Raw genomic sequence first — 24,280 nt, 5'->3', positions numbered from 1 at the left:
CGGCTTTCCGTAAGCTCCCGCAAATGGGCAAATTAGCGACTTTCCCTCTGGCGGCACTTAGCGCAAGCATTCTCCTCTTCTCCACACGGCACTCCCCGCTTTCGTCCACCAACCTGAACACATGCAGTTTGACCTCAGCTTCTTACGTGAAGCCACGCCGCTTCGGGCTGACCTCCACCCCTCTCTGCATCCCTTTTACTCTCTGGCCCTTGAGCTGTCGCACAACTGCGAGAAGAAGGGCTTGCGTTGATGCACCTGAGAGGATTGCAATGGTACGCCCACTTCTTTCACGCTACTTCTCGCAGTGCTCTACGAAAGCATGGCGCATGGCGCATGTTGAGATGGACGCCTTCTCAGAGCTGAGTTCAGGAAGCTGGAGCTCGCAATTCTCTCAAAAGGCGTCTCTGGTAGGTGATTTTGTTTGATATTTCTATTAGACCAGAGTCTGCACTTCCTTGCACTCAAGCAGAGTTTCAATTCCAACCATCATCATTACATTCCACTTCACTTCTTTGCCCGTCATGGACACAGACACTACGCTTCGCTTGAAGACATCGCTTGCAACAGCACATTCCCATTATGATCAGGTCGTCGCCGTCTCGCAAAAGATCATTAATGATTCATTCGACGGCCTCTACGACCGGTATCCCGAGTTCAAGAAGCTTGCCTTTCGCAATCGTCGCATTGGAAGCATTGATGCAGAATTGCTCTCCCCGCGCATCTTGCTTGGTGGTGGTCTCGGAGCAGATCTTTCCCTGGCCAGGTGCCTCTATGTGATGCGGTAAGTAGGCCAGACACAGACCTTCAACCATACTATTGCTCGTCCTGACCACCTGGAACAGCTTTGCCAGTGGTACGCTGACCATGCCGCCTGACGACGAAGATGATCCGGATATCATCGAAGACATGGCCGGTTGGGAACTTGCAGTCACGATCGACCTCGGCAACCAGAGCGTCGTAGTCAATCAAGATGCGGACCCAGACGAGAAAGCGCGCCAGGAGGCGCAGTTGAAATTCATTCAGGAGAAGTTCGATGTCCCGGGTGATTACACCATCGAAAGACTCTTCGCCAAGCTATCTGGTAGGTCTCCTTCTCAATCCTTCCTGTTGCACACAGTTGCTGAAGGTGTATGCAGATGCGCACTGGAAAGATTTTGATTTCAACAATTCCAACTTCGGGGTAGTTGACGGCAAAAAGAGATCTTGGGGAATGCTGATTAAACAATATCCTTTCCTCGAGATCGATCTCCAAACCATGTTGGGACGCTGGGTCAAAACCCAGGAGACTCAAGGGCTGACAACGCTGGGATATAAGTTTACTCTCCCCCCACCTTCACAAAGTAAGTGAGCTGCTCTCATAGTGTGTCGTTTGTTGACCAAACTTGATCACCAGTCGATCCTCTCAAACCAACGTATCAGCCGACTGCCATGTATCACCAGATCTACCCATACAAAAATCCTGCGAAAGGTGTCCCAAACCCGGTCGTTTCGTACGATCCTCCTGGCGATCTGAACGCATTACTGTACTGTGAGATGGTACAGGGCCATCCTTTGCCAGATGACAAGCAATTGGCCTCGACAGGGATATTCACCACTCAAGCCGCCACGATTGGTGGACCTCGCATTGATGGCACTTTTGCCTTGAGTCATCAATTGTTCTTAGAAACATTCCTATTGCCAATGCTTCAACCTTTCAACAAGACGTCAGAAGTATTCCCAACTATACCGAGTGCCACTTTTGATGGAAACACGTCCACCATTCACTGGAACTACTCTGTTGGCAGCGACGGAGTGCATAATGACTCGAAAGACCCAATCTTTGCTTTCAAGCCGGTCTTCGACCCGCAAACCCCATCCGATGCGAGATCTTACATGTTCACCAAGGACAATAGGATGAAAATGAGTCCATCCCCTGCGAGAAACCCGAACAATGGTGTCTGTGGCAGCTTTGAGAGTGCAGGTTCGTCTTATTCGCAAGCCGCTTCGATTGCGCTAACCTCGACTGAGCAGGAAGTCCGACTGTGACTGTCAAGTGGACGCCCGGTGGGCGCAGCTTTGATGTCCAAGGTATCACAGAGTACTGGTATGACATTGAATGGGCAGATAACGAGCAGATGATTCGGCCGTTTGGCTTCCTTAGGTAAGTTGTTGCATACTCGATATTGTTCGATTGTGCTCACGCTTCTCAGAGACAAGTTCCGGTTTACATGGAATATGTCCATCGTGATCGATAACATTGACAATGGAGTGATGAAAATCGTTGTCAATGCCGGTGCTAACAAAGATGGTGATGTCAAGGTTGAATTCGTTCAACACGAGATACAGCAATCGTGGACGCCCGAGGGCCAAGACCAGCGGATTCGTAATTTTATATCTGGCCAATTAACGACACACGTTGCCATGCTCGAGATGAATTTGCAACAAGCATTCCAATCCAGCGGAAAATTTGTGTACCCAGGCAACGGCACATTCAAATTCTCAGATCCCTGCATCGGAAATACTGGCGAAATTCTGGCAGAGATTGAGTACATGCCGTAAGTGGAATATTATTTGATTCGTGAATTGTGATAAGTTAGGGACGGCTCCTGACCATTCAACAGGATTGAGCACGGTAAAATCACCATTCCAACTCCATCAAACGTTAAACTTGCATCAGCTACGCAATTCGCTTTCAAGACAACTCCAGTCCAGGCTCCCACCGTCGTGCCCACGGTGAAGCTGGCATGGGAAGCTTCCAGCCCCGTCAAAGCCGCCGGAAAAGCTGTCGAGATTCTTTTGACAGGCACAAACCAGACGGAGAAGCCTATTGCGCTGAACTCAATCCAGATCGTGATTGTGGCAGACAAAACTGGAAAAGGCCTCGTTACATCTACAAGGTTTGCTCCCGCCCAGTTTACTGTGGGAGAAGAGGAAAGACCAGCGAGTACACAGTCGAATGTGTACCAACTCATCCACAAATCTGTCAGTGGGTTTGGAGATGTCAAGTTGATGCAGGACGCAGCAGGGGGTGGCATGACTGAGCTGATTTTCATTGCGAGAGGTGGTGCTGAGCTTGGCCCTGGAAACAGCGTGACTCTTGCCCTGTTGGCAGATACGGGAGTCGCTGGAACCTATCCCGTCCAGATCACAGAGAGCTGGCCACCTGTTGAGGGACTGGCAAGCCAAAGCTTTGCGCACCCCGTTGATGTAATCTTGAAGCCCTAGATAGTAGAGAGATGGCTCTGGATAGGTCATCTACCGCGCAAATAGCTCTGTCAATGATTGGAATGTCATTTTTTGATGCATAAAATCACCGCCGGGAGCATTGATTGTCATAGCTCCCATCGTTGAGTTGTTGGGGCCAGGGACGCCTCGATCAGCGCCTTCACGGTCAAAGCCGTGTGACGTTCTCAGACAAGAAGCCTCGTACCCATCCGCCGGCAGTCCCCGCGAAGTCGAACTACCGGCATCTCCTCTTTTGTGCCGCTCGCTCCTCTTCTCCTCGTTGCGGCGTGCTGCATTCAGCTGAATCTGCAAAGCTACCTTACTCCACCTCCGTGGCTTGCGTGTGAATTATGCAGCTATCAAGATGAGATGTGAGGTGCGGTTCAAGCTCGAACTTCAGCTCGAGCTTGCAAGCCGTGGCTGGCCGCTATCGACTGTTGCATGGCGGAGAATGCAGTCTGCAGAGTGTGAGAAGCAAGCTGTGACTTCCAGAAATGGGCAGCCTCACCTACGACCACAGCCTTAGCCTTTCGTCTCAAATGTAGCAGTGTTTTCAAATCTATCCTGAGTAACGTTCATACAGGATTAACTCAAGACAAGTGCTCAAATCTGATGAAGCTCTGATTCTGAGTCTCCTTGGGCTGCCACAAAATAATCAGCATGGCTGCTAACAAATCGCCAGTAACTAGAAGGCCACTCGGGGATGGGAGCACCGCACAACTGCCACAGTTTCCTTCAGGATCACCAACATCGGGAGCATCCCATGTTTCTGAGAATGCCGAAGCTTCAAATGGTTTTCTTCCTGGTGCTCTACCTTCTAGTGGACGCGGGGAGGATCTCAAAGAGCAATCGGAGAGAAATTCGGAGTCAATGCAGTCAATGGGACCATGTCATTATCCATTCCGATAACGACTTCTCCAGGTCGTTCAGGAACTGGCGCATCATTGGCACTTACATATGACTCTGGTAACGGAAATGGTCCCTTTGGCTTTGGATGGCAACTCTCAGCAGGAAGTATCTCTCGGAAGACGTCCACTGGAGTTCCGCTCTACAGCGATGAGGATGTTTTTCAGATGTCGGATGCGGAGGACTTGGTGCCAGCGCTACGCGATGCAACGATAAACGAACCAGCATCTGGAGATCAAGCAATGTTTGACGAGCGCACTGTGGGTGATTATGCTATTCGTCGATACCGGCCTCGGGTCGAGGGAGGTGTGACTAGAATCGAAAGATGGCTAAACACGAAGGATGCAGGCGACATTTATTGGCGCACAATTTCAGCGACTGGGGCGACGACCATTTATGGTCGCAATGAAGAATCGCAAATCTTCCATGGAAACGGAGGTTCGAAACGAATCTTCTCATGGCTAGCCTGCGAGACCTACGACCTTCAAGGCAATCGCAGCATTCTGACTTACAAAGCCGATGATTCGTCCGGACTCGATTTGACGCTTGCTTGCGAGCAGCATCGAGATGCAACGGCACGTTCAACGAACAAGTACATGAAGAGCATCAAATATGGAAATCGAACGCCGAATCGAGATCTCAAGACTTGGGAGGTACTTCCTCCCTCGACCGCTTCATCAGACCAATGGTTGTTCGAGGTGGTGTTTGACTATGGAGAATATGATGCTTCGACACCAACCACACACGAAGTCGGCATCTGGAAATCGAGGAACGACCCATTCTCTTCTTACAAGAGTGGATTTGAGATTAGAAGCAATCGCCTGTGCCGGAGAGTATTGATGTTTCATCACATTCCTGAGAAGCTTGACGTGGATGATTGTTTGGTTTCGGCAGTGATTCTCGATTATGAAGAGTCGCCTGCATTCACGCTTCTCAAGTCGGTAACGGAATCGGGGTACATGCCAGATAGTAAAGGTAGCTATTTGAGTGAAAGCTTGCCTCCGGTAGAGCTCAAGTACACACAGATGGCCCAACTGAACGATCTGCCGTTGTCGGAGATAGACGCCTCATCGGTACTCAACCTACCTCATCAGAATGATCCAAAGTCTCAGTGGCTGGACCTAGATGGAGAGGGTGCGCCAGGAATCCTCGCCATGATACCAGGCAATGGCTGGTATTATCAAAGAAACGAATGTTCTGGCTTCCTTCCCGACTCGAAGAAATGTTTTGGTCCCCCCAGACAAATACCGATCTTGCCGAATGCCGGCCTGGAAGATGGTCAATTCTTCTTTGAAGATCTTGATCATGACGGACGGCTGGATTTTGTCGTCTTGGACTCGTCTGGTAACATGCGTGGGTATTTTGAGCGTACCGAAGATGATGATTGGACAAACTTCGTTCCATTTGCTACTTTGCCGACGCTGGACTTGAACAATCGAGTCCTCAGACGGGTCGATCTAACCGGCAGTGGAAACGCAGATATTGTCCAGAGCATTGATGAGAACGGGGAGGTAGCATGGTATCCTTCTCTCAAGTCAGAAGGATTTGGGCCGCAACGACAAACAATGAACAGCGCAGAGAAGCCAAGTTTACAGACTGGAGATGAGCAAGAAAGCTTTTCCCTTGCTGATATGTCTGGAGACGGCTTGTCGGACATTGTGAGAATCCGCAATGGTGACATCTCTTATTGGCCAAATATGGGTTATGGAAAGTTTGGGAGCCTGGTGAGGATGGATAAGTCGCCTTACATGGATCATTCGGATCAATTCTCCGTAGATCGGTTACGGCTGCTCGACGTTGATGGTTCTGGAACTACAGATTTGATCTATCTCCCAGCTGGTGGCACTGCACATGTCTACTTCAACCTGGCGGGAAATGGCTGGAGCGAGGTTCAGACTGTTTCAACATTCCCCCAACTTGACCAGCTGTCTGCTGTGAGTGCCGTTGACCTATTAGGCAATGGTACAGGCTGCTTGTGTTGGGTAGCTCCAGACGAGTTTGGGACAACAGGTCTCCGCTATGTTGACCTGACGGGCGGATCGAAATCACACTTGCTGTCCGCTTACTCGAATGGCTTTGGGATGGAAACAACTGTCAGTTATTGCCCTTCTACCAAATACTACCACGACGATGAACGTCGAGGAATACCCTGGCAGACTCGATTACCATTCCCGATCCATTGTGTGGACCGAGTAGTCATACATGATAGAATCGCGCAAGCTTCAATTTCGACGAGATATGCGTATCACGATGGCTTCTATGACGGTTTTGAGAAGGAATTTCGGGGCTTCGCAATGGTCGAGCAGTGGGATGCCGAGGACTTTGCAGAATCAGTGGGCAATCGTGTTAGATACCAGCAACCTCCCGTCCACCGAAGGAGTTGGTTTCACACTGGTGCTTTTCAGCAGACGACCTCTTTGCTGGATATCTTCGGATCTCAACAGCTTTCAGCTTCAAAGCTTCCAGAGAATATGTCAACATCGGATTTTAGAGAAGCTCATAGGGCTCTCAAGGGGTCGCTGTTGAGGGAGGAGCTCTTCAGCGATGATCAGTCTCCGAAAGCTGGACGGCCATTCGTTGTCTCGGAATCGAATTACGAAGTCAAGATGCGCCAAAAGCGCACAAACGACCTGCACGGAGTTTTCACTGTCGTCGGTCGAGAGACGATAACATGCAATTACGAACGAATGATGGATGATCCTCGCATCCAACACACCTTCACTCTCGAAGTCGATCGATTTGGAAACACTGTCAAATCTGCATCAGTCAGCTATGGTCGCCTTCAGAGCCCTCTTTCCGACCCACGGGATAGGGCCAAACAACAAGAGAGCATAGTAAATTATTCGGAAACCGACTATACAAATGCCATTGAGGACGCCGATTACTTTTGTGGGCCATCCACTGCAGGGTCACGCAGTTACCGGATACTTGCACCAAGTCTTCCCCAGCGTCTCTCTTTCGATGCGTTGACAAAAGACGAGTTTTCGTTCTTTCGCGAAGCAGATGAGATTGCTTCCGAGCCGGAGCCAAAAATCGACCCAACAAGGAAGCAGAAGTTGCTGCTGACAGACTCTCGCTCCTACTATCGCACATCCAACCTGTCTGGAAGACTCGACTATGGGATCATCCAGAAGTTTTCCGTGCTTGATCAGAGCTTTCAATTGGCTTCTACTGAATCCTTGCTAAAGGGATTGCTCACAAGAGGCACAGAATTGCTCATGCCTGCTTCTGACCTAGTTGGAACACTGAAGGCTGCCGGATACGTGGATCTAGACTCCAGTGGCAATTCGTGGGTTCCCTCGTCTCGCTCTTTGTTCAGTCGAGATGGAGTCAACGAACTTAATGAAGCCCGAAAGAACTTCTATCAGACAACCACAGTTCTAGATCCATTCGCCAATCCAGCACACGAAAACTTAGATGAGTTGAAGCTCCTTCCGATAAGTCGGACTGATAGTCTGGGTAACAAGACAGAATTCTCGAACGATTATGTTGCTCTCCAAGCTTCACTCACTACTGATCCAAATGGCAACCGAAAAAAAGTCGTGTTTTCCCCATTGGCTGGAATCGCTGCATCCGCTGTCATGGGCAAGGACACGGAACGGCTGGGCGATTCAGTCGATGGACTTACGCCTGTGCTGTCGACAGATCAGTTGGATCAATTCATCAAAGATCCGCTAGGACCATTGACCAAGCAGCTACTGGGCAATGCGGGCTCTCGCAAGATTTCCGACACGCATCGGTATGGCAGAACGGGCACTGGCGGAATTCAAGTACCTTGTTTCGAGGCCGTGATATCTCGTGACGTACATTTTGGGTCGACAAACCCGCCGGCTAGCGAAGCAAAGATATTAGTGACGATCACATACATGAATGGCCATGGCAGTCCATTCCAAGTTGTTGAATTGGCAGATCAGAGCAGTGGTGGTGCCCAATGGAGATTCAATGGGTGGGTCATACACGACAACAAAGGGCAACCAGTCAAGCAATTCAGCCCATTCTTCTCCAACACGCACGACTTTCGATTCCAGTCAGATGACGGTAGCCAGGTAGCTCAAGCTACCTTTCTGCGTGATTCCATCGGTCGGGTGATTGGAACATTGAATGCCGACCATTCTTGGAGCAAGATACGCTTTGATGCATGGTCACAGACTACTTTTGACGCCGGGAACACCGTTCTCATCAATGATCCTATGCAAGATCCTGACATAGGGCCTAGCTTCAAAGGCCTGGAGTCTAGCTCTTATCTACCTTCATGGTTTGATGCCCATGTGAAGGGTGATAAATGGGGTCAGGATGCGGCAACGAAGTCTTCCAGGTACAACGACCTCCCGACGACCGCGCACTTAGACGTGGCCGGCAGAACATTCTTGTCAATAGCTCAAAACAGCTCTCAAGAGCTCCACAGTCGATCTGAATTCGATCTCTACGGCAGATTGGCAGGTGTCTGGGATCCTCTCGATCGACTAGTTGTCAAGAGCCGTCATGATCTGTTATCTCGCTGCATGTACCAAGCGAGTATGGATAAAGCAGAAGGATTCACCTTCTTCAATGTTCTTGGTCGAAAGGTTCTAGGATGGGACGCCAGGAACATGCGGACTCGGACGACATATGACTCGCTTGGCAGGCCAACAGGGGAGTACTTGAAGCTGGGCTCTGCGTCTGAGATTCTGGTTGGCAAGACAATCTATGGCGAATCGATCTCGGACGCGGCTGCACGCAATCTGAGCGGGCAAGTCGTCAAATCTTTTGATCAGGCAGGTGTGAGGACTAATGTCGCGTTTGACTTCAAGGGGAACTGCTTGCATTCGGAGACTCAGCTTGCTATCGACTACAAGAACACGCTGAACTGGTCTGATGAAGACACAGTGCAGCTGGAAAGCACCGTCTATGGTGAACGCGCCAATTTTGACGCTTATAATCGCGCATTCAGCACGGTGTCTCCAGACGGAAGTACTACTCGACGAGAGTTTAACTTGACTGGCCAGGCCAAATCAGTCAGCTGGGCACCTCCTAACTCATCCCAATCTTTCAAGCCCTACATCAAAGATGCGACCTATTCTGTTAATGGCCAAAGACTGTCTGTCAATTATGGCAACGGCTCGGAGACTCAATACAAGTACGATCCAATCAGCCTCCAGTTGACGAATACGAGAACAACTCGTGACGATCGGACTGTAATGCAAGATTTGTTCTACAAATACGACTGTCGAGGAAAGATCACTTCCATAGTGGATGCAGCGCAGCAAGATATCTACTTCCGCAACGCAAAGATCTCTCCTACACAGTCATTCACGTACGATGCGCTTGGACGGCTCGTTGAGGCTCGTGGCCGAGAACAATTCGATGCTGATAATGGCGGAGGGCAGAGCTTAAAGCCTTTCACATCATCACCAAGAAGCCGAGATGGCATCCCAGGAAATGGCAGTCAGCTTTGCGAGTATACTGAAACGTACAAGTATGACCTGGCAGGCAACATTGTGGAGCTGGGTCATGCTGCGTCAAGTCACCCTGAGATTGCAGGATGGACAAGAAAGTACTCATACAATGAGCCAAGTTTCATTGATAACAAGGTCATGAGCAACCGACTGAGTCAGACAGTTGTTGGCAACTCGACGGAAAAATACGGGTACGACGATGATGCAGGCCGTCACGGATGCATGACTTCGATGCCAGGCTTCTCGTCTCTGCAATGGGATTCTCACGACAAGTTGCGATCTTGCTCAACCCAGATTCTGAACAATGGAACACCAGAAACAACCTGGTTTGTGTATGATGGGAATGGAAATCGAGTGCGCAAAGTGACCGAACGCGCAGCCCGTGGTGGAGCTCAACCAACCAAAATAAAGCAGACCATATGCTTGCAGGCATATGAAGTATACCGCACATTCGCGGGTGATGGGAAAACAATACAGTTGGAGAAGCAGACATCTCATGTCGTTGGCGATTTCCGCGTGGCGCTTATTGAGTCCGACAGCAAAGGCAAGACGCTCGAGCGATACCAGCTTGGCGGTAGTCTCGAGTTGGATGACAAAGGTCAGGTCATTTCATACGAGGAGTACTCTCCCTTCGGCGCGACGACGTACCGCGCATGTCGAAGTGATGTTGAAGCGCCGAGTAAATATCGTTACGCCAGCTATGAGAGAGATGTTGAAACCGGGCTGGACTATTGCGGTGCTCGATACTATGCTTCCTGGCTCGGGAGATGGACTTCGCCTGATCCAATTGGGATTGGGGATGGTTTGAACGTGTTTGCATACTGCGGAAACGACCCCATCAATTTTGACGACCATGGAGGTCACGGGAGGAACAAGAAGAAAGTTCCCTCAATGGAAAAGGGAGGGCCGGCGGCATCGTCTTGGAGTTGGGGAGGCGTGGGAAGCACAATCCTGTCATGGGCCGTCTGGGCGGTTGTTGCGCCACTATCTGCTGCACTACGGTTGGCCAGCCTAAACACAGCTCAGCAAGCCCCAGCTCAGCAAGGTACTCCTAAGCCGATACAAGCTTCACCGCCAGAAGGGAAGCAAGAAGTGGTGGAGTCAACGCCAGTGTACACTTCAAGCTCGCATGCTTCATCAAACATTTCCTTGGCTTCCACCAGTACATCCATGTCTTCGGCACCGAAAACGACAGAATATGTCCCACAAAACGAGTACGTCCCTTCTGGTCCCTTCGACTTTGACGATCCGCCACATGGATGGACTAGCTTGTGGAGGGCTGTAGAGCCTAAGAGAGCACAAGCATGGGTCGATGAGCCGGACAATTGGCGACACATCACATCGGTTGATGAGAAAGGGAATGGAAAGCCCGGAGACTTTAATACCGCATCCGAAGTAGACGATCAAGATAGGCCTGTCACATACTTTGCAATGACTCGAGAGTATGGAGAAAAATACGCAAAGGGCAACCAAGGCAAGGGCGCTATTATCCAGCAGATGGTGCCTAATAAGTATCTCGATACCAGTGCAAGTGACGCCCACCATTATGGCCGCAAACCCACAAAAGAATGGAGAATGGTAAGTCAAGTTGCTGTAACCGCTGCAGTGATACCATTAACCGCTTGCTTACTATTTCGTTTCCTTTATAGAGAATCATATCCAACCGCCTTGGACTCGGGAAGAATGGGCTCTCGACTGATCAAGGGTTTCCAGCAAAACCAGATCTGCACCAACAAGCCGACTTCATCTTGGGCCCCATCTCCGACACCGCGACTGCAAAATACAAAAACGCTTTTGCCCGAAAAAGAAACATGAGCGAGTACGATGACGAATTTATGGGCGTAGCGTATAATGAGGAGGGGAGGGCTGAAATGCAAGTTGCATACAAGGGGAAGAGGTTAAAGGATTTGGTCAACTTTCCAAGAAGGGTTATTAAATTTACTAAGTAAAGTATAGCAGGATGCAAATTGGTCATTAGTAATCGAATTATAATTGAAAACAAAACTGAACTCTATATTATCTTTTATATCATAAGATTATTTTTTTCTTTCTCTAAGTAAAAAGCTTCTAAATCTATTATTTTAATACTAAAAAATAAATAATTAATATTAATATTCTAGTAGATATTAAGTTATTAGTTAAATAGAGTAAATAGAGTAAAGTAAAGAGTAAAGATACTTTATTATATTTATAATAATTTTAAAAAAAAAAGAATTTTACGAATAAGATACTTTATAAAAAGTATTATATTTTCGAGAAATTGAAATAAACTTTATTAAAAGAGACTTATATAATTATAAAAGAGAAGTAAAGGAGAGGGTTGCTTTATATATAAAATATATTTCTCGATTAATTTAATATATAAGGTTTTTTAATCTCGATTTCTTTTTTTAAAAATTATTTTTCTTTTTTAGTTAGATTGGCTTTAATTTCCTAAGTAGATTCGTTTCGTAAGCTACCTCGCTTTAGAAGAAAAATAGCGAGAATTTAGAAAAAATCTCTTGAAAATCAAGGTACTTTAGTTTTGATAATTGGCTTAGTATTACCGGCTATAGCGCTATAAATATCCTTTTTTCCCATTCTTTTCTACCTTTATATTTCACTTGTTATATACGCTCTCTTATTATATCTCTCTCTTACTAATATCCTCCTCTTTATAGTTCGAGATGACGGTTGATTTCCTTCCTTATATTACCTTTCTAGGGCTCCTTCAATGGTTCCGTAAAGTCATAGCTAACCGAGGGATAGATACTCAGCTATTCGCCGACCCGGAGATAAGTCTAAAGCTCGGGGCCTTCCTCCTAACTACGATAATCAAGCGGCAGGTCTTAAACGCCCTTGCCGCGCAATAACCCCTCCTAAGATCTCCTTCCTAATAAACGAGTCAATAACAGAGGCCTCAGCAGCAATCTCTCTCACAGCAAGATGATAGATACCTAGATTTAAACCGACCGCCGCTATTAACCCAACCTCAGAAGCTAAGCTCGCCTCCTCGGAGTAGCTAAGCGTACGGGAGCGATCTTAACGAAGCAGCCATAACATAGCTAGAAAGGTCGATCCAGGCCGATCCAGGCCGATCCAGGCCGATCCAGGACAACCGATTAATCTAGAGAGCCTTATATATCGAGCAACGAGCAAGAATCGAACGAGGCTACGGAGATGTGTAGAGAAGAAGGCGAAGAAGGCGAGTACGGTTGCGGAGGGCCGGGTAGCAAAGGCTCAGGGTCGCCTAAGCCGCCGTAAGCACCTCTCGGCACGGAGGGTAATCCCAGATTCCGACTCGGAGATGGCAGTAGAGGAGTAGAGGGTAGAACGGGATCTAGCCCTAGCCGTACATCCATGGTTTGACGAGGTAATGAGGGAGCATAGACCGATCAAGCCCTCGCTTCAGTCTAAGATGAAGAAGGCGGTAATGGCCATTACGGGCGGAGAGCCGTTCAGGATTGGCAGGACTTCTTCCGATGCTAGCAGGAGAAAGGCCTCCTCACCTCTCGTCCAACATCGAGGAACGGATCCCTGCCTCTCGTCCGTCTATAGACGCTCCCGCGCGAGGTCGTACACTTCTACTATGCCTACGACGAGGTGAAGACGGCCGATATAGCTACGAGTTTTAAGGCCATCACGCACCGGTGCCGCATAGTTCGGTTGTTCTACCTCTACTACGTAGCGGAATCGGTCTAGATCAAGAACGAACCGCCTCTACCCTAGGGCTAGACTAGACAAGCCTAGCGGAAACGATTCTTCTTTGACCTCCTCTACCCTAGATCGGAAGGGATTAAGGAGGTTGCTAAGAATAAGGTCTCTAAGTTGGATTGGAATACGTTTACGAGCCGGCTAAGATTTACAACCCGCTGGCATACGCTCTCGGAAGAGCTTAGGTATAGAGTCCTCGGCCTAATCCCGGAAGAGCTGGTCCAGAATACGTAGGTATAGAGGGGCATGTCCGATCTAGAGTTTGCTATCTAGATCCGGGCGATTAGGTACTTTAACCCTAAGTACTAAGTAGCATGCCTTAACTAGGGCAAAGAACTCACCCGAGTACTTACTAGCTAGTTGCCGTCTCGAAAGCGGAGGACCTTAGAATCGGTGGGAGACAAGGTACCAAACGGCTACTTAAATCCCTAATCTCTCTTTTGTAAGGAGGTCGGCCAGAGTAGCGACGAGAATATAATCGTGCTATTAAACTAGAACTAGTATCCCGAGGAAGGAGCTATAAGGCGCACAATAGCAGGGTAATACACAAGTAGTCAAGGTAAGTGAACTTGAGAGTAACGCTTACAAGTATAACTTATTCCAAGAAGTAACTCCTATTACATAGACTAATCCATACCCTTTCCTCAAAGCTTAGTTCGTATTCCTATATACTCCCTAGCGCCCGAAGGGAGGAACGCTGATTATTTAATTAATTAGGAAGTATAATCCAGTACTCTAATACTCTATATAATTCTTAACTAAACTAGGAAACTATATACAGGATACTAGGTGCCCGCTTACTTTATTACATATATTCCTCTCGTTTTAGCTCCTTATAATATTCCCCCCTCTAGGCCCTTATCTCTAAGAGGCCCTAGTATTCTATAAATAGCCTTGTCTTAATATCCCAAATAACTATATATTATATATAACTTGAGACTCTAATAGTAACTAGATATTAAAGTCCTAAAAGCCTTTATCTATACTATAAAGTTTATTTAAACGAGTAGAGCTTAGCTTTAACTCTAGTATAACCTAGAGTTCTAGTAGTAACTCTATATTAAAGTTCTAAAGGCCTTAGTCAAGTTATAGGATCTTTCTAGCTAAGTAGAACCTAACTGTAACTCTAATATAACCCGAGATCTTAATAATAACTTTATATTAAAGTTCTAAAAGTCTTTATCTAGTTTATAGAATCTATTCTACTAGGTAAATTCTAGCTATTCCCTTAGTATAACTTAATACCCTAATAATAACCCTATATTAAAGTTCTAAAAGCCTTTATTTCTAAGTCAAGCCTAATTATTCTCGTATCTTTCTTTATAATCCTCTTTTATAAAGATAATAATACTATAATAAATATAAGTATTCGAATATTAATCTAATTTTCTAATTATTTCATAAATTCTATTTTTATATTTATTTATAATTTAGAAATAATTCTATTATTATTCTAGTTTAGAAAAGTTTATCTAATCTTTTAATTTATTTATAAATTCTAGTTTAAGCCTTTATTTATAATTTAGTTATTATTTTATTACTCTTTAAGCTTAGAGAAGTTTATTTAATCTTCTAGTTTATTTATAAATTCCTTCTTTTATAAATTTCTAGAAACTTCTAGTTCTAAATCTATAATTACTATTTAGAAAAAAAGAGTATAAAAAGGCTTTCTTTTTCTATAAACTAACTTTTCTTTTCTTTCCTTATCTATATAGTTATATATATCTCTTTCTATAACTTTTTTTCTAAGCTTTCTTTAAGCTTTCTTTAAGACTTCTTTACTTTCTTTATTTATATTCTTAATTAAGATAAATAATTCTTAATACTAATAAATTACTAACTATTTAGCTAATATATCTATAGCTATATTTTGCCCTTATTACTTTTAATACTCTAAGAATATAACTAAGTTTCCGGATATTAGATATATTAAAGTAAATAACTATATAATATATAAATAGTACTAATTTATAAATAAGAAATATAATCATATAAGTTCTAGTTTCTATTTCTATTTCTAATTCTAATAGTATTCTAGATTCCCTAAACCGCTATATTATATTTAAATTACTTTCTCTAAATTACTAATAATTTTCGGAAGTTTACTTTAAATTACCTAGATTTCATCTAGTACTAAGTTACTCTACTATCTTACTAGAATACCTATATCTTCTTTATTAAAGTAGCGGTTCGGGCTATATAAGTTCCTGCTATAATCTAAGATATAGAATAAGTACTTTTTACTAGTATATTAAAGATATAAAATACTTTTAATAATATAACTAATATTCTTTAGTACTAAATAAATCTCTTTCTCTTTTACTTTTTACTAAATACTAACTACTTTCTAGAATAATTTATTTATTCTTTCTTATAATAAAAATAAGAATAATAAGAATAAATAATAAAATAAAGAAAATATTATAAGTCTAGTAAAAGATATTAGAATAAAACTAATATAAATAGAAGATACTAATAAAATATAAATAATAAATTTTTAGTATATTTTTATATAGATTTTATATAGTTTTTCTAAAAAGCTTTTTTAATAAAAGCATTTATTTCCTATATTTTCTTTTATTTACTAATATAATAATATTATCTAATTATAAGTAATTTTATAGCTTTTATATAGTATTTCCCAGATTTTTTAATAGTTTCTAAATATTATTTACTAGAAAGTAATTTTTCTAATATATAAGATACTTCTTTTCTTTCTTATTTTCTTTATAGGCTATAACTAAATTTATTTCAAATTCTTTTTATTCCTCGATTTTTATTAAATTAAGCTCTTCTATAGTACTAGCTTATAAGAACTATAGCTCTAATAAAGAAATATAGAAAACATTATAGATCTAATATAATAAGAATAGCTTTAAATAATATATTTAATTATCTAAAACTTCTAGAACTTTAAAAGAATTAAAGTATTTATTTATAAGCTTTATATTTAGATAAAGCTATTAAATATTCTTTATATAAAGTATTACTTTCTTTTAGACTTAGAACTTCTTATTAATATATTTATTATTATAGTATTTTTTCTATATTTTAATTACTTCTTATTATTACTTCTCTATTACTTCTTATTCTATTTTAATTCTTTATATTTTCTTATATATTACTAGTATTTTCTTTTCTAAAATATTATCCTTAATATAAAGTTTAATATTAGAATAAAATCTATATAATATATAAAATAGAAAGATTTCTATTATAGAATATTTAAAGTTATTATATATAAACTTTATAAGAGCTAATTTTATTATCTAGTTATTTTATTAATAACTAGTATAATATTTTAAGTATTATTTTAAAGTTTAGTTAAGGTTTTCTATTTATTTATTAGTTTAAGAATAGAATACTATATTTAACTATTAGTATATTTTTAAGTAAAAACAAAGGCTAAATTAGAAATTACTAGTAAAAATAAATTCTTTATCTAAAGTTATATTTACTAATATATTAAAGTCTTTAATAATATAATATATAAAAAGCTCTATTAATTCTATAGTAAAAATATCTTTTATTATAGGAATATATTATATTATTTTTTATATATCTATTAATAATAATAAATATAAAATTATATATTTTCTTATAAAGCTTAGAAGAAAGTAATTCTATAATAAAATCTATAATAGTTTCTTATTAAGATTTAAAGAGAAAAAGAAATAAATTAAGTATATTATATAGTAAATATCTTTTAATTTTAGTCTATTAATAAATAAAATAGGTTTTAATATATTCTTTTATATCTTTTCTTATATTTTACTAAAAGTACTTTTTCTAAAAAATCTCTAATATTTTACTAGTACTAAAATACTTTCTTATAAAGTTATTATAATTTATTTATAGTAATTTCTTTTTAAAAAAAGACTTATCTAGTATATAAATAGTATTCTAATATCTTAATAATCTAAATATATTAAGTTCTCAAGTCTTAATAACTCTAATAAAGGTTTCTTTAGAAAACTAATTATATTATAATTATTATACTATTAACTCGAGCTTTAAATACTATAATAATAATTTAATTAGTATTTTTTTACTTTCCTTATATACTATTTCGGATCTAGTAACTAATATTATTAGAATCTATAGTATATACTATTTATAACTAGTTATACTAATAATAAGCTTAAATAATAGTATTTCCTTTATTATTCTATTATTTAAATAGATTTCTAATTTAGAATTCCTTAGTATTTTACTAGTTAAGAAATACTTATATTCTCTTTTTTAGATCTTAAATTATAGTATTATGGAAATAATATAATAGCTTATTATTATTATTTATAAAGCTTTCTATTTTATATTTTATAGCTTATTATATAATATAAATAATAAAGTATTTTTTATTATATCTTTTATATAATTTAGCTTTTTTAATAGCTTATTAATAGAATTATTATATTTTATATAATACTTTAGAATAAAATTAAAAGTAACTAATTCTTTAGTTTATTTTATTTATTAACTATTTAGCTTTTTCTTTATTATAAATTACTTTAAATTATTATAATCTGTTTTAATAATAATAATAATATACTAGATATATATTAGATAATATTACTAAATATAAAAGGCTAGAATAATAGTTAAAAGTTTAGAATTATATATTTTATATTTATTTTTAATTATAATTATTTTCTTTAAATAAAAAGCAATAAGATATTACTAGATATTTATATTCTTACTAAAGAATTAGGAAATTATACCTATAATTATAAATCTAGAAGTATATATTTCTATATAGATCTTTAAAATAGAGTTAAAGTACTAAAGTATTAGTACTATAATAAATATAGTTTTAAGCTCTTTAAAAGCTTTTTCTATTTCTTTTATTAAAATAAAACTATCTTTTATTAGGCTTTCTATTTTTAGTATATTAGTTAATTTCTTTATTATTTAGAAATAAATATAAATAAATTACTAATAGAAATTAGTAAATCCTAGAAATATTTAGATTTCCTAAATAGTTTTTAGAAATAGCTAGTTTTAAATAGTAATAACCCGGCTAGCCTCTATTTCTATATTTTAAGAGCTAATAATAAATCTTATAAATTCTATTTTCTAGATATTAAACTCGTATTTTACTAAATTTATAAAAAGCTAATATTATTATAATTATTTAAATATTTATTAAATAACTATTATATATTATTCTAGGTCTTTAGAATAAATTAGAATATTATCTAAATAAACTATATAGGTTATATCTATAAAACCTACTAATATATAATTAATATAAGCCTAGAATATTACTAGTATATTAAAGAGCTTAAATAATATAATATAATATTTAAAATATTATTTTCTATTTATTATTCTTTTAGTTATATAACTAGTAATATATATTTTTTAAATCTAGCTTAATATATATTTTTATTTTATATAACTTATTTATTATCTTACTAATAAGAAGTAATAATATCCGGTTCTTAATAGTAATTCTATTTAAACTCTAATAATTAATATATAAATAAAGACTATTTCTTTTCTTAGAAATAAATATAATAAAAGCTTTTACTAAACTAGTAAAATAATAAATTTATCTTTTCTTTAAACTAGTATTAAGATAGTTCTATAGAACTTTAAGTTCTTTCTCTAAAAAGATATATACTAGTTTATATAATAGCTAGATTCCGGGTTCTAAATTAATATAGTATTTTATAAAATAGTATTTAAATAAAATATTTATAGCTATAGTAAAGAATACTTTAAAAAGATTATAATTATTATAATCCTCAGATATCCGGTATTTAAGATACCTTACTAGATACCAGATATCTTTTAGGTATATATAATATAGCCGCCTTATTAGAGAAGTATATTTAAAATATACTAGAGATATTTAGAAGTCTAAGCCGTTTCGGAACTAGTATATTATAAAATATATATATTCTTTTATAGCTTTCTATATTCTAGTTTTCCTTTCTTTAGCTTTGAATCGTCTTTATAAGAAACCTTTTACCTTACTTTCTAAGCCCTAAATACTATATCTATAATAGTATTTAAAGTTTATTTCTTTTAATTCTATAAAGGATTTCAAATAAACTAATTCAGAACTATTAGTAATATAGGTATTACTAAGATAACGGAACCTCAGAAATACAAGTAATAGACTCTAGAATAATAAAAGCAAAAAGCTTTAAAACCCTTAGAGAAATTAGATATTTATACTTTTATAAATATATACTAGTAATATATTAGAAACTCTTCCGAAAACCCGAAAATCAAAGAACCTTAAATAAAGGCTACTCTTTAACTAAATCCTAAAGTAATAAGTATATATAGGCTAGTAACCTAACTACTACCCTTAAGCTTTATTCTATAATCTTATAGGCCTTATATATATACTAGTAATAAGATTATTAGAAAGAATATAATAAAGGAAAAGTATAATAGATTAATTTCCCAAAATACTATATAACTAGAAATTATATTAATTTCTGCTAAGGCTTCTAATAAAGCTTTTACTAGTTCAGGTTATTCTATTAGTAGCCCTTTCTGAACTAAATATTCCGTTAGTATTTCTAGAGAATTTATAGATAAGTCTATAAAAATAGAACCTTCTATTTTTATTATAAAGCTTCTAAAAACTAATAACTATATTACTACCGGAAAGTTATATAAATAGGCTAAGAAACCTAATATTTTACTTTAGATATTAATATTATTATAAAAAGCTATTAGAAGAATATCTAAAGAGCTATTTCGTATAAGAATACTTATAATTATAATAAAACTATTTTCGAAAATTCTAAGCTCTATAATATTAAGCTTAAGAATAAAATCAAATATTATATAGCTATAATAGATTAGCTTATAGTAGCTCTAACTACTTCCGCTCTAGCTACTTCAAACCTCTCTTAAAAGAATTCCGAATTATTTTCTATTTATTTCTATCCAGAGTTCCCTATATCTTATACTTTCTTTAAAAGTACTAGAGTTACTAAACTTCTAGATCTAACTCTCTTTACTAGAGATTGTATTATCTTTAATAACTAGCTAGTTCAAATTAAAAACAAGTTATAAGAAAATACTAATTTATATCTTTTAGAGAATTTTAAGATTATTTATATTTCTAGTAGACTTACTAGTAATACTCTTGCCTTAACTAATTCTTATATAGACAAAAATAGTTCGAATTAGTACTATTAGCTCTCAGAGTTCTATTCTTACCTAAAAAGCTATTTTCTAATCCTAATAAGATATAGAATACTTATTATAACTTTAGTAAGCTTTAAATATATTCTAGTTAAGTATTTTAGAAGTTTTATACTCTTTTCTTATAACTATTTATAGAAGGCAGTATTAGTTTTTAAGATATTAAATATAAACTAAATAAGAAGCTTTTACTAAAGCTTTAGAAATTAGTATATATATACTATAATAATTCTTCTATTAATACTATTTACTTTACTTAATACTATATTACTAATAATTAGTAAATTAAGGCTATATATAAGAAAATTAAAGAGTATAAGAAAATAGAAGCTATTCTAGTTAAGTTCACTTCTAATATTATATTTCTATATATTTCTAAAAAATATACTTCTAAAAAGAAGCCTAAAAAGCCTATATTAACTGCTTTTATTAAATATATATTTCTTTATAAATATAAGTAATGTCTTATAAAGACTAAAAATCTTTTAATTATTAAGTACTTTAACTATAATGAGTTTAGCTACTATACTAGATACTATCCGGTTCTATATAATAAGGAAACTAAAGTAGCTCTTTCTAGAATTAAGCCGGGCTTAGTTTTTATTTTACTAGAATATACTATTCTAGTAAAGTATTTAGAGAATTCGAGCTTTAATTCTAGTATAGAATCAAGAAACAAGTATTTCTAAAGAAAGTTTCTATTTTAGAGGCTTATAATATAGATTTAATAGAGATTAACTTGACTTGTCTAATAAAAAAGAATACTTTTATAATACCTTATATTATTAGTATAAATAAATTAAAAATCAAGTCTTTTTTCTTTATTAATACTAGAGCTAATAGTTATACTTTTATTAATATAAAGCTTGTTTAGTTTATAGAATAATTCTTAGAAATAGAACTATAACTTCTTTTTTTACTTTATATTATATATAGTTTTAATAGAAAGCTAGCTGAGTTTACTAAGAAATATATAGAAGTCTTATTTCTAATTAATAGACGAAATATTAATATATTTATAATTATTCTAAACTTTAGAGATTATAATATTATTTTTAGTAGAAAATATATAATATATATTAATATTCTAGTTAATTATAGAAGATATAGGTTTATATAACTAAAAAAAACAAGCCTAAATTTATATAATTCGGTTATATTATTAGGATTTTATAATAATAGCTAGAGAAGTAATCTAATAAAAAGTATTAAAAGAATACTAATTAATAAGATTCTATTATAAGCTATTTCTAGAAACCTTCTATTCTAAAGTAGTCTTTTTTCTTTTAGACTAATTAGAGAGAATTATATAAAACTATAGAAAAGAAACTTCTATAGCCTAAATAAGATATAATATTTAAGTAAAAGCTAAATAAGCAGAAAGAAATTCTTAATAAAGAACAAATATTAGATTTAGCTATTCTTATCTCTATAGTATTTAACTATATAGCTAAAAGAGAAAATAATATTATTAGTCGAATCTCTATTTATAAGATTAATAAGAAGCTTAAAGCTTGGAAAAAAGAAGTTATCTCTAGCTCAGAAAATTAATAACTGGAAGAAATAGAGCTTTAGTAGCTATAAAGAATATTATTTCTGGAATTTAAAAAACATACTTCTATTTTCTCTAAAAAGAAATCTAATACTCTTTCTTTTTATAAACTATATAATTATAAGATTTAGATTAAAAGCCTAAAAGAAACTAAAAGTATTAGATATTAATTCCTTTAGTAATAGTCTATTTAAAAGCTTCTAGAAATCAAGCGTTTTTTAAAAGATAATCTAGCTAAAAGCTTTATTAAAGCTAGTTAAACTTCTTTTACTTTACTAGTTCTTTTTATAAAAAAAGCAAATAAAGGTTTATACTTTTATATTAATTTCCGCTATATGAATAATATTATCCGGAAGAATTAATATCCCTTTCTATTTATTAATAAAACTTTAAGTTAATTACCTAAAACTAAAATCTATACTAAATTAAATATCTACTAAGCTTTCTATTATATAGCTATAAATCCGGACTCTCAGAAACTAATAACATTTCGTATCTACTATAAAGTATACAAATATAATATTCTTTAGAAAGGCCTTATAAATGGCCCGGCTATATATTAATATTATATAAATAATATATTTTTTAAATATCTAAATAACTTTTATATAGTATATCTTAATAATATTCTTATTTATTTAGAAAATCTAATAGAATACAAATAGTATATATAAACGATACTAGATTATTTATATTTTACCGGCCTTTAAATAAATATTAAAAAATCGGAATTAAAAATTATATATATAAAATATTTAGGCTTTATTATCTCTATATCTAATATTAAAGTAGATTCTAATAAAGTCAAAGTAATATATAACTAGTAACTCCTGAAAATAATTAAAAGTATATAGTTTTTCCTTAGCTTCTATAACTTTTATAAATATTTTATTAGAAAGTATAAACGGATTACTAGGCTTTTTACTTTATTTATAAAAAAAGAAATTTCTTTTAAATAGTTCGAGTAATATCGGGAGGCTTTTATCTATCTAAAGGAAGCTATAATTTCTACTCTAATTCTGTAATACTATAATTCAGATCTGCTTATAATAGTAAAAACAGATATATTTAAAGAAATAGTCGCTAGCCTATTCTTTTAATAAGATCTAGAAATAGGCCTTTAGTATTCTATAGCTTATTTTTTCAAAACTATACTTCTAGTAAAGCTTAATTATAATATATATAACAAGAAAATACTTATTATAATACAAGTACTAGAAGAATAAAAAGCTAAGCTAGAAGGCCTTTAAAATACTTCCTTTAAGGTCTATTCTAATTACTATATTTTAAAAAAAATTTATAACTACTAAGAAGCTTTCTTTTTAATAAGCTAGATAAGTTAAGCTCTTATTCTACTATTATTTTAAGCTTATATATTATTCTGGAAAATCGAATAAATAAATAGATACTTTATTATAAAAATAAGATAAAGTAAATATTTAGAGCCAGATTAAGAAGAATCTATAAACTCAAGTACTTTTCTCTAAAGATAAAATTAATCCGGAAATTATCTATAACTTATAGCTTATAATAATACTTTACGAAATCGGCTTACTTAATCCGGAATTCAGCCCTAAAAACCAAATATATACTAAAGACTTTCCGGAAGAAAATACCTCTATTAAAAGTATAATTTCCCTAGAAGAAGATATTTTCTTAGAAACTTTACTAGTAGATTCTGGTATAATAGCCTTTATAGAAGTACTATTAGAAGCTTTTACTAAATATAGTAGTTTATAACTTATAAATAGAATTCTATAGAATAATTATATATTACTAGATCTAGAGGAATTATATATAATAGCCTAAGCTAAAAGTAATATCTAAATATTATAAGACGGCCTTCTTTTATATTATAGAAAATAAAATAATCTCTAGACTACCTTTATAGATTATTTTAATTTATAAAATATATAATAAACTTCTTTCTAGATATTCTGGATATATAAAGCTCTATTAGCTATTAAAGAAGTAATATTACTAGCTATTTATAAATAAGAATATTAATTAATACTATAGTAATTACTATATTTATAAGAAATTATATATATTTAGAAATAAGAAGCCTAGTTTATTTTATCTCTTTCTAGTTCCTAATTACTTCTAGTAATATATTATTATAGACTTTAAAAGTTATCTAGAAAGTAAATTAGGCTATAATATAATTACTATATTTATAGATTACTTGTCTAAATATCTAATTATAATTCTAATATAAGATATAATTATAGCTAAATAGCTAATATCTTTATTTTTATTCTATATAATATACTAAATAGATATTTCAGAAATAATTATATTATATTAGAGACTCTAA

At 36.0% G+C, this 24,280-nt stretch overlaps 2 protein-coding genes across 2 annotated transcripts; both read left to right on the top strand.

Annotated features, from left to right (window-relative positions):
- Positions 1 to 521: 521 nt before the first annotated feature.
- On the top strand, positions 522 to 3,256 carry K444DRAFT_579295 (uncharacterized protein; the record flags this gene model as incomplete). The annotated part of the gene is made up of 7 exons (XM_024877653.1): positions 522 to 781; positions 843 to 1,081; positions 1,137 to 1,340; positions 1,394 to 1,960; positions 2,011 to 2,140; positions 2,190 to 2,534; positions 2,601 to 3,256. The coding sequence occupies 7 exons, from the start codon at positions 522 to 524 to the stop codon at positions 3,202 to 3,204; spliced, it is 2,349 nt and encodes a 782-aa protein (XP_024744519.1). The 3' UTR covers positions 3,205 to 3,256.
- Positions 3,257 to 4,034: 778 nt separating this feature from the next.
- Positions 4,035 to 10,406, top strand: K444DRAFT_503514 (SpvB-domain-containing protein; the record flags this gene model as incomplete). The annotated part of the gene is made up of 3 exons (XM_024873371.1): positions 4,035 to 7,026; positions 7,111 to 8,579; positions 8,676 to 10,406. Coding segments are annotated over 3 exons (6,192 nt in total), but the record flags the coding sequence as incomplete, so codon positions are not given.
- Positions 10,407 to 24,280: the final 13,874 nt, after the last annotated feature.

This window comes from Hyaloscypha bicolor (genome assembly GCF_002865645.1).
Source record: "Hyaloscypha bicolor E unplaced genomic scaffold K444scaffold_10, whole genome shotgun sequence".
In the NCBI taxonomy this organism is placed as follows: domain Eukaryota; kingdom Fungi; phylum Ascomycota; class Leotiomycetes; order Helotiales; family Hyaloscyphaceae; genus Hyaloscypha; species Hyaloscypha bicolor.
The sequence above is the reverse complement of the archived record's forward strand: the minus strand, read 5'-3'. Positions and strand labels throughout refer to the sequence as shown.